The sequence below is a fragment of the Exophiala oligosperma genome (genome assembly GCF_000835515.1).
Source record: "Exophiala oligosperma strain CBS 72588 unplaced genomic scaffold supercont1.2, whole genome shotgun sequence".
Classification (NCBI taxonomy): domain Eukaryota; kingdom Fungi; phylum Ascomycota; class Eurotiomycetes; order Chaetothyriales; family Herpotrichiellaceae; genus Exophiala; species Exophiala oligosperma.
The window spans coordinates 1,828,406-1,839,429 of record NW_015622819.1 but is presented as its reverse complement, the minus strand read 5'-3'; the positions used below and the strand labels follow the sequence as shown (position 1 = coordinate 1,839,429).

The 11,024-nt window shown below is 51.3% G+C and overlaps 3 protein-coding genes across 3 annotated transcripts; 1 reads left to right on the top strand and 2 right to left on the bottom strand.

The window, feature by feature from the left end:
* Nucleotides 1–432: 432 nt before the first annotated feature.
* PV06_02117 (uncharacterized protein) lies at nt 433–3,433 on the bottom strand (the record flags this gene model as incomplete). Its single annotated transcript, XM_016402764.1, has 1 exon — nt 433–3,433. Exon 1 carries the CDS (start codon nt 3,370–3,372, stop codon nt 433–435), a length of 2,940 nt encoding a protein of 979 aa, XP_016266661.1. The 5' UTR covers nt 3,373–3,433.
* Nucleotides 3,434–3,694: 261 nt separating this feature from the next.
* PV06_02116 (uncharacterized protein) lies at nt 3,695–4,866 on the bottom strand. The gene is made up of 2 exons (XM_016402763.1): nt 4,477–4,866; nt 3,695–4,423 (listed from the first exon to the last, which is right to left on the bottom strand). The coding sequence occupies exons 1-2, from the start codon at nt 4,759–4,761 to the stop codon at nt 3,917–3,919; spliced, it is 792 nt and encodes a 263-aa protein (XP_016266660.1). The 5' UTR covers nt 4,762–4,866; the 3' UTR covers nt 3,695–3,916.
* A 790-nt stretch (nt 4,867–5,656) lies between these two features.
* On the top strand, nt 5,657–10,419 carry PV06_02115 (uncharacterized protein). Its single transcript, XM_016402762.1, has 3 exons — nt 5,657–6,641; nt 6,695–9,609; nt 9,689–10,419. Exons 1-3 carry the CDS (start codon nt 5,899–5,901, stop codon nt 10,210–10,212), a joined length of 4,182 nt encoding a protein of 1,393 aa, XP_016266659.1. The 5' UTR covers nt 5,657–5,898; the 3' UTR covers nt 10,213–10,419.
* The last annotated feature ends 605 nt before the right edge of the window (nt 10,420–11,024 follow it).

Genomic DNA, 11,024 nt, shown 5'->3' with positions numbered 1-11,024 from the left:
TCATTGGTTGAATTGTCTCTTTGCACGCCCTTGTCGTCACTTCAGATACCCGAAGACGCTGATCCTGTCGACGCAGTCTCCGACCTCAAGACGGCAGCCCGCGTATTGCATCGCGTCTACGCAGAAAGCGGCTGTCGATACGGTGACGTCGTTGACAAATGTCTCTTTTGGCCGGACACGAAGAACATGCAGCTCGACGACGAGGAATTTCAGAGAACGGTATTTGACGGGGTAATCTCACCACTCCTGGAAGACTTGAAAAACTTTGAAGGGAGGGATCGGATCCGCTGAATGTACTCGTTATTGTCAGGAAATGATGTCAACAGGCTCTTGTGAATCATGATCAAATTTCAGCCAGTTCTTGTTCATTAATTTCGGGTCCTATCTCTCGTATGAGAACATGACCTTACGATTATGAATCCATGTGACATATCACAGGTCAAAGTCATCGTTCCAGCCGAGTTGATCATATATATCTTCGTCTTCGTTCTCGGCAACGCGCCGGACAGTAGTGGCCTCCTCCTTCTGCTTCTCCGCGTCCCGAGACCAAATAGGTGAAGAGTTCCCTGCGACATGTTCTACCCCCTCCTGCTGGCCAACAAATCCAAAGTCCAGCGCTCGACCATGCCCGCCCATGACACGGTTCATCATCAGACCTGCCTGTCGAGGGATCTCGGGCGCATCACGGAACGCATGCTCGATGCGCACATCGGATTTTCTGAGGGGTGTAAACAGTACAGGACGCTGCGAGCGAGTCATGCGCAGCTCATCCCTTCGCGAGCTACTCATCTGCGAAGACGACATACCCAAATCTGACCGAGGTTCGATCATGGGCGGGTCTGATGTGCCGTCGTAACAGTTGGCAGAAGGACGCGCCGACCGAGACAGTACAGCTACTCCCATCGCTTCTTCATCCCTCTCGCGCTCATCATCGTCGTCGTCCTGGTCGAAGAAATCGTCGCAGATCCTCGACAAAACCGATGGATCCGACCTTTTCCTTTCCTTAGCTCGAGATGGCGTCTCGTGTATCGCAGACAAAACAGCCCTTTTCGTTCCCGACGATCGAACAACACTGCCACTCGAACCCGGTCTAATGCCACCACCAGGTGCTGTAGCCAGTGGTTTTCGCGTCGACGATGGAATGACCGACGTCTCTTCCTGACGCACCTGCGTCGGCATAGGCGGAAGTTCGGGTTCCAAGAAGAAGTCTCCTTGGTCCCTAGTGCGTCTTGCTCGAGGAGTCGCCGAGATCTGCACCGTCTTCTCCTGTTGCCGTTTCTCGACCTCGTCCATGAAAGCCGCCGCGACTGCAGACCTACTAGGCCTTTTCAGAGCGTCGATGGCGGCTTCGAGTTCCTGTTTCTGCTGTGCGAGTTTGTCGAGCTTACGACGTTTGGCGTCGTGGATCTTGGAGTCGGCGACGAGGTCGATTTCTCGGTTGCTGAAACTGACCGACTTGGAAAGCATGCCGCCCCTGGACATCGGCCGTTCCGAGGGCTCACGTTTCAGGGTCGGGATCGAAGGCTTTGTAGGCCCTGTCGACGAGCGTGAGAGTGTTGGTGGCGAGGCGTGTCGACCTAGATGGTCTTCACTCAACACACGTTGAAGCGTGCGTTTCACGAGTGGTTCTCCCGGTCTAGACTTGGGCAGAGAAGCAGGAGCTGTAGTTTTGTGAGATCCTTTAGACGTTTGTGTAGGTCGTTTCGGTGAAGGTTCCAAGCCCGAGAGTTTTCGTGACACGGCCTTCATCTGATCAGGCAGCTTTGCTGAATAGAATGGCCAAAGCACATCTTTACAAAACTCCCGAAGACTGTCACCAGGCTGGGGCGCGTGGTCTTTTGGCGCGGTCTCGGATTCAGTGCCCTCACTCAGGTTTACAGAATGCCAGATACATAGCCGCTCTACAATCGTATCGAGCTCGCTGACGATATCGCGCTTCTTCTTTTTGCTGAATTTTTGTGGAGTTTTGGCAAGGATGGAAGGACCATCGTCTTCGACTGACTCGACCTTGACGTCAGGGTCTGTGTGGGCGGGTTTCTCGGACAGCTTCGACGCTGCCATTTCAAGTAGCATGTACTCGAGAATCAGTAGCAACTGCATCTTGGTCTCCCTCATTCGAAGGTCTGCCAGCTCCCGGCGGATCTCGGTTTGGCGGTCGCTAGAGCTGGAGATGGATCTGAGATCCCGTGAACGCCACCATCTACCGACATAGTCATCTTCTTCTGGCCAAAGACAGTCCTTGCCTAGCTTTGTTTTCTTCTTTCGCGATTTCTTCTTCGATGGCTCGGTATCTTCGAGTGGCAGTTCCTCGAGAACCTTGGGTAGTGATTCTTTGTATTTTGTGTCTATCTTCTTTGCTGGCAGGATGGCCTGTCCGTAAAATTCCAAGAGTTCTGATATAAGTGTTGACGGATTGTCGGATGACCTCACATGTGCGCGTGCACGACTCAATGGGCCTTTGACGTAGAAGGCCAAAGATGTCTTGGATGTGTATAGGTGTTCCAAATACTGACCACGAAGACGCTCAGAAGCACAGGGGTTCTCGACAGTCACGGCGTGTGGGAGCAGCTGAGCTTGCTGAGATATCGAAACGTCTTCAGCCGCGCCTTCTGACTGCTCAAATGGATTGACCGTCTCTGGGCGTGCTGCGGGAGTGATAGGCAATGCTGCGTCCGAGGAGGAGGCGCATGGTGCCGAGACTGGTTGCTGAATGAAGGTAGGTGAGCTGGACGATTGGAATACAGATTCCGGGATCTTTGTGTCTTTCTGTGTCAGAATGGACATTCGTGCAAGAGCTCCTCGTCGGTTCGTCGGCCGCCTTGGGCTTTTCGGTGTTGGTAATGCCGTAAAACTCGACCCCGAAGCACTTCTCCTGTGTGTCTGTTGAGCCACATTATCTTTACCAAGCAAATTCTCGAGTCTTATCTCTGCCACATTCCCCAACGCGGCATCTTTGCAGTATTCTTCTGACACCCAATTCTGCAATGCCAGTGCGACGAAATGTTCGGAGCCGGCTCTTTCAATTGCATAGAGCCCATCATTGGGCTTCCCTCTAGCGATCAGAGCTCCCTGGTTCCACTTTTGCACAAAAGAAGTGGTTGTCTCAAAGACAATGACGGTCGCAGGTTGGGACGTGTCGAGCCATGATAACGGCAGGAAGGCTCTGGCTAGGAGCGTCACACGTTCAAGGTCCCATGACTGAGATCTGGCCGGTAGGACCGTCGCTGTGAGGATCTCTGTGTGGGCTTCTCTGGATTCGAGATCGGAGTACTTTCGCTTCTTGGTGTATCGCAAGCTGTTGGATTTCGCGTTCAAACTACTACTGGTAACAGAGACGAGTGCTGATCTTTCGGATGTAGATGGTGATTGCATGACTTTCCATACCGAGGAGTGGCTCTACAAAGTACAACACATTCACAGAAAGTCGCATAAAACTAGGGACTCGAGGGCTACGGTTCCAAGGCGTGCGTGCATGGATGCCCACAATATCAACGCGCTTGTAGTCATGACGCGCCGCCGCGTGACGTCAAAGCAAGGCTACGAGGCTGAACCACTCCTCTGGTCTCAAAGCAGCTGGAGCACTCCTTGATGTCCTTACGACTCACAATGCATGCATTGGAGAGCGATTCCCTGACCTTAGGCACTGGACTTGCACAGAGACCCCATGATCTGATCTACTTCACAATCTTCTTGAAGAATAAATCTTAGTGGGGGATATCTGTACTCTGTACTCCGTACGTCTCTGTGATTACGCTCATGCTGGTCTCTACATATTAGTAGATACTGCGATCGTTTATGCAGTTCCTCCCTGAAGAGACAAAGGCTTAATCGAACAGACTTTCAGAAAACTCCACTGTACAGGCAAGGGTGCCAAAACAGAACCTGCACCACAACGCCAAATTGCGATAGCCAAATATCAACCAAGGACGACAGCAAGTATAACAATGAGCAGAACAATTGCCATGATCAACAATAGGCAGCATGCTTTGTTGCGGGCGGCCTTTTGATATCGACTGGCACTTCTTAGCTCCACATCCGCTCCACGAGTATCTGTCAGGGTGTTCTCGACGTTGACATCAATGGCGTCCAGCATGTCGCCTTGGTCGCGAACAAGATGTGCAACATCTCGGAACAGCTCGTTTAACTCGCCCACCGATTGCTCGATCTGTCGAATCTCTCCTTCTCTCTCTATGATAAGATTCTCTTGGAAGTCAACCTCGTCTTGCTGAGCCACTCGGGGCTCTTCTAGAGATTGGAGTTGTTGTTGTCCTTCTCCTGATGGTGACTGCGCCGAGTGTGCTTCTTCCAAAGCTGCTTTTGACGCCCTCTCTTTCTCGATCGCTCTTCTTTGCACAACCTGAAATTCGGACAAGGCAGAGGCAAACTCGCGGGACAACTTCTGGTTCGTGTATCTTTGCGCTGGCTGTGATTTGTTAGCAAGGAGAAGGAGACCGTAATGTGTTCTGAGATACTGACATTGAGATCTGGCCAGGTTTGGGCTCTTTTGACACCTTCTCCAACCTCTTTGAAGCCATCCCGGGTCTCCTCTAAAAGATCATGGATTCTCTCCCGCACTCGCTCGGTATCTCGTTTCGAAATTTGATTGGAGAGCCGTGAAATATTGGTGATCAACTCGAACAGCCGGTTAGACAGTTGCTCGGTGAATTTCTGGAATTCCGGGTCGTCTTGATAGTGAGGATCATCTTCTCGGCGGGTGGTGGTTGGTTGCGACTCGAGAGAAGACAACCTGTCGAAAGACATGGCGAATTGTTTCAGAAAGTCACGTTGATGTATGCGACAAGCCTAGCGACTTCGAGATAACTTCATTTGCTGTGACAATGTTGTCTGGATGGTGTAGAATCGTGGAAGCCTGGGTGAGCCTGGGATCTGCGATCTACCGAGACGCTGCAGTCCCTCTAGTTACACCGATGCTGCCTCCGCATCACGTGCATTCACATCACGTGAGACTGACCTAGCACCTCGTCCTGAACCCACGTGCTCGTAGTTTCATACCTGAACATCTTCTCATCAGTCGACTCCTCCATGTACTGTATGTCCACTTCTGTCATCACCCTTCAGTGGCCTATTATTAGCGCTACACAATCTCAGGGGATCCTATTTGATAGGTCCTCTCCTGTCACAAAGTTTATGTCCCTTTCGAAGACGCGGTCACATCGTATTCGGTTTCAGGTCCGAGCCATCAGTTGTTGTTATCACTCCTGGGCCAGTCCGAAAGCATAGGGCCTGAGAATCCAATCGAACAAATCTGGGGCAGATGGCAGGGTCCAGACGTCAAATCAATGACAAACAGTAATGCTTTTTATGGCATCCGCCACGCCGGACAGTCGTCGTCAGCACAGCGGCGACTCTGAGGGCCTCGGCACTAGGCTGAATGAAGTCTAAACCGGTAGCCTTGGTATATTTCGCCGGGGCCAGACCACGACTTCCCCCTTAAACTCTACCAGTAGGCAATACAATGGGAGTTGTTTGTGAAACTAACTAGGTTGTTGCAAATGAGTATCACTTGGAGAATACGAGAACTAATTGAGCTCAACCTGGGGCAAGTCTGATTCGACAATTGAAACAGGAACCCAAGCATCCTAAGCATTCGCTAGGCGGTAAGCATAAATATACACATATTCGACAGTGTTTCAAACTCAATCAAACATGGTGAGGCCTTTAGATATTATGGAGCAGATCTACTTGTATCGACAGCGCACTGACGACGCGCGGCATTCCCCTGATGCTTGAATCTCTAGCGAATATGTTTCCAGCTAATTCAAAACGAAATACGGAGTACGGTGAGCATATTCTTCTAGAAAACTTATTATATTTGGCATCCAAATCGAATAGATTCACGCTGCCGGTCAGCGATTTTCACTCAATCCAGCTTTTGCAATGGCGATCGCTCAGTCTCTTCATAGACAAGAATACATCTTGCGACCAGATAGAGATGCAAGTGAGAGCTTTTCCATTGCAGGCGTTTGCACTCTTCCAGCCTTATTACACCGACAAGCAGAACATCGAGGAAATGCCACCCTTTTCTCATTCCGATCTGCGCCAGAAAGCCCTTTGACCACTCTCTCTTATGTCGAAGCATATTCAAGATCTTGCAACCTTGGACGTAGATTGTTTCACCACCTCCCACCCTCGAAAACAACCAACCCTGTGGTTGGTATATGGCTGGAGAGATCAATTGAACTTCACCTTGCGACCTTAGCCACGACCATTTCAGGTGCTGCGTGGTTACCATTTGACGCCGATGCTCCCGTCGAACGCGTTGCTGCATGCCTGCAGGACAGTAATGCAGCCATTTTGTTGTGCGATCAAGCACATCATGAGGCTGCGTGCAGTGCAGCTGAGGGACTTCCTGGATGCAAAGTAATCACGTTTGAGCAGTTATCCAACCAGGAAATACATAAACCCGAGTCAAGAAATGACGGATGCAGACCACCCCAGCCACAAGATACAGCATACATGATCTACACTTCAGGCAGTAGTGGAACGCCCAAAGGAATAGCGATATCACACCATGCTGCTCTTATGTTCTGCCTCAGTGAAAGGTCGATCCTTGAGACCGGATCAGATGACATCGTCTGGCAGGGCTTTTCTGCGGCTTTCGATATGTTTATCGAAGAAACGTAAGCACTTGTACCGTGTCGACAACTCCAGACATGCACTAATGTTTCGACAGATGGGTTAGCATAGCTGGAGGTGCACATCTAGCTATTGGGAACCGCATTGAATGTCAAGATGTGCCAGGTCTGGGAGGTGCCAACGGCATCTGGGCACAACGTGGTGTGACCGTGGTCAACGTCGTGCCTACCCTCATCAACATCATGACTTCGCTCGATGAGGAATGCCCCCTCCCTCCTTTCGTCAGGTTACTCAATTTTGGCGGAGAAGCCTGTCCAGAGGCTTTGGTTAATCGCTTATGGTCTTCCAACCTGCGCATTTTGAACACATACGGCCCCTCCGAAACCACAGTGACGGCGACATTCAAAGAGCTATTCCCTGGGCAGACAGTTACCATTGGTAAGCCCCTTCCAGGCTACCACGCTTTACTGCTCCCAGTACTGGATGAGTTGCCAACTACTTGGAAACCTCTTGAAATCAAGGAAGGTGTCGAGGGCGAGCTTGCCATTGGTGGTCAATGTCTGGGAAAAGGCTACATCGGACGACCAGCTCTCACCCAGGAGAAGTTCATCAGCCACCCATTGGCATCTTATACCGGTGAGCGACTGTACCGTACGGGAGACCGGGTTCGACTAGATCATAATCTGGACATTATATTCCTGGGACGGATCGACGCGCAGGTCAAGCATCGAGGCTTTCGCATCGAGCTCGGCGAGATCGAACACGCCATCGCAGGGCATTCAGGGGTGCAAACAGTCGGTGTCATTCTCTCTTCTTCCACGAATCGTCTGGAAGCTTACATTGTTGAGAAAGATGGAGGAGATGTTGAGCTTGGAGATGTACGCAGTCATCTCCGCCCTCTGCCAGCATATATGCAGCCAGAGGCATACTTTTTCATTTCGGCAAGTGAACTACCTCGTCTTCCGAGTGGAAAAATCAATATGAGAGCGCTTCAAGAAATCTCCTCCCTGCAGGCTTCCAAGTGCGACGATAGTAGCGAAGAGAACGAAAAGGATGCTGCTTCGGATAGCCTCACGCTCAACCATGATCCGGATCTCGACTTTTTTCTGAAAACATTGGCCAAAGTCTTTCCACAATCCACCAATATCACAGAAAACGTTGATCTGTTCAGCGACTTGGGCTGCCATAGCCTTCTTGCAGCGTCACTTGTTTCTAAGCTTCGAAAAGAAAGCCCAACAGGGTCGATTTTTAAAGACCTGGGCTTACAGGGTGTTTATCTCAACCGCACAGCCGAGAGTATCGTGGCAAGTCTAAGGGGCAGGTCGTCGGACGAGAAGCCAGAGGCAACTTTAGAGGTGAAAGAACTGTGGTCAAATGAGTCACCTACGACCGATAGCTGGCCCGTTTCACGCCGACGCTATATCCTGTGCAGCATTGCACAAATACCCGCTCTAGTACTCCTTTTCGCCATCCAAAGCGTGAGTCTCATCGGACCATATCTTATGTTCTACGCATTACTGCGCATATACGACATTCGAACTGCTATAGTGGGATCATACTTCACCTTTGTGGTTATACCAGTCGTCAGGGCCCTTTTTGCTGTCGTTGGCAAATGGGTAGTGCTTGGGCGAGCACGACCCGGTGAATACCCCCTGTACGGTTTGTATTACTACAGATGGTGGCTTGTCGGCCACTTCATCAAACTCATTGACATGGTAACGATTGCCGAGACACCCATGCTGCCAACTATCTTACGCTGCCTGGGTGCCAGGATTGGCAAAGGATGTCACATGGGTATCTTGTATACTGGTCCCGCTATGGATCTGGTATCAATAGGCGACGATGTCTGCCTTAACAAAGACATGATCATCAGCACCAGCTGGATCGAGCGTGGCCGCCTCATCCTCGAAGAAGTTCAAATTAGATCACAGACTCACCTCGGTAGCCATACCGTTATTGAAGGTGGAGCAATCATCGGAGAGGGGGCTGAAGTTGGTCCTCTCAGCATGGTACCGAGAGGAAGCTACATTCCGACAGGCCAGCGCTGGGCTGGCTCCCCTGCACGATTCCAGGAGAATGTGGAGGAGATTGGGGCCATGAAAGCAAACCGACCGGGCAGCATGCGAGTTGCCTGCATGACGCTGGCGGTCGTCATGAGCTCAGGATTCGTGCTCCCGATCATGTTCTTTGGGCCACAGATTCCAAGCATGATGCTGTTCGATTACCTCAACATTCCCAACGTTGGATGGTGGACACAAACCACCATTGTCATTGTCCCTGCGGCCATAATCTATCTCTTCCTGACATACTTTCAACTGCTCGTGATGCGCTGGCTTGTTCTTGGTAAGGTCACTGAGCGATCTTTTCGCACGACCTCGGTATACTGGTACCGCAAATGGCTGATCGACCGGCTCATGGATATGAGTCTTATGATCTTGCATCCGGTGTACGCGACGCTCTATGTGGTACCATTTCTGCGGTCACTGGGTGTCAAGATTGGGCGCCGTGCTGAAGTGTCGACTGCTCGAGGCATTAACTACGAGCTCACAGAGATTGGTGACGAGTCCTTTGTGGCTGACCACGTTTTGATGGGCAACGAAACCGTGCGGAACCATACAGTGACGCTGAAGAAGACAGTCCTCCAAAACCGCGCCTTTGTCGGCAACGCCGCGCTTGTACACCAAGGCTCCGTGATGGCTTCAAATACCCTCATCGGCGTCCTTTCGACTTCGCCCAGCACGCCGCTGAAGGAAGGCGAAAGCTGCTTTGGGAGCCCGCCCATCTTGATGCCTACCCGCCAAAGGGCTCAGATGAACCATGATGAGCATCTTCTGTTTCATCCACGTCCCGGACAGATTGCTGTGCGACTTTTCATCGAAGGCTCACGCATTCTCCTGCCTCGTTTGGTCATCACAGGTGCTCTGGGCTACAGCACGCTCATCATTGGCCACATCTACGACCACCTTGGCATTGTCGCAAGTGTTTTCATGATGCCGGTTGTCTACTTCTTCGGTATGTCATTTTCTCTCGATTCCCCTTCTTTGTTTTCAAATGTAGCATTTTTCAAGATACTAATATGCGATGCACGTAGTGTTTGGTCTCCCATCCTTCTTCACGACCCTCATATTCAAGCTCATCCTCATCGGAACCTACCGCTGTGCCGAATGGCCTCTCTGGAGCGTGGACGTCTGGAAGTCCGAGTTCGTAACCTCGACGTACGAAACCTTGGCCGTCCCGTTCTTGGTGGAAATGCTCACGGGAACACCCTACCTCGCCTTTTTCCTACGGTTGCTGGGCGTGCAGGTCGGCTCGCGGGCCACTTTACTCTCGCACGACATCACCGAGTTTGACATGGTGAAGATCGGCGACGAAGCCGTCTTGAACATGCACGCGGCGCCTCAGACCCATTTATTCGAGGACCGCGTCATGAAGGTCGGACGTGTGGACGTCGAGGCGGAGGGGTGTTGTATGCCGTATTCGATCTGCTTGCCCAACAGTCACGTCGGTGAGGGCGCCCAGCTCGGCAGCCTGTCGCTGCTGATGAAGGGCGAGGCGGTGCCAGCACATGAAACGTGGGAAGGGGCGCCAATCGCGCCGGCCAGGAGAAGGTCATGACCATTGAATCCTTTTTTTTTCTTCAGCCTCGCGTTCCCAGCGGTGTCGGCCATCTAGCCATTTTCTCACTGTACTTTAACCGACCAGAAAGTCACATGGCTCTTCTTTGCGGGACGTAAAGAATTCCTGTGGCCTGTATACCTACATGTACGTGTATATCTATCTGCATACACTATTAGATAGAGAAAGACCATAGATTTCTACTAGTCCCATCGACAATGCTTTACTCCAAGTGCCAGGCGCTTCTAAGCCCCCGTGAATGAGCCGACTACCTGCACAAATGTGATTTGCCGCTTGGAGCTCTTGCTGAATTTGTCCAAATCAACTATGACTCCCATTGGGACCTCTTCTTAAATCTGTCCAACTCAGACCAAGCTGACAACCTCCGGCTTTGCATTGGCAAAGTGTCCTGCGGTTACGGCTGTGCAGTCCTGGTGCGTATTGTGAAATATCCCAACCCGTCTGTACAGAGGTCTGCCCTCGTCCATCGCCACGGGGTCCTTGCTCAGCAGGAGCCCAATCGCACCATTGTTGAAGGCTTTTTGCTCCTTTGTTTCGGCAGACTTCGGGCCCCCGCTGCTTCCATATTCAGTTGCGCGGCTATCAACACCGACCTGCCGGAAACAATTTGCACGAGAATGCCACCATCGGTTGCAACAAATGCGGAGGCACCGCTGTTGGCGCTTGTGCATATCTCTGCCTTTTCGTATGTTCATTACGAATCCACCATACGGTTTGCTGATATTGTAGGCCTCATGTTGAAACTTCAACAACGCATTGACCAACAAAGAGAAAAGACCTGTGTACTATAG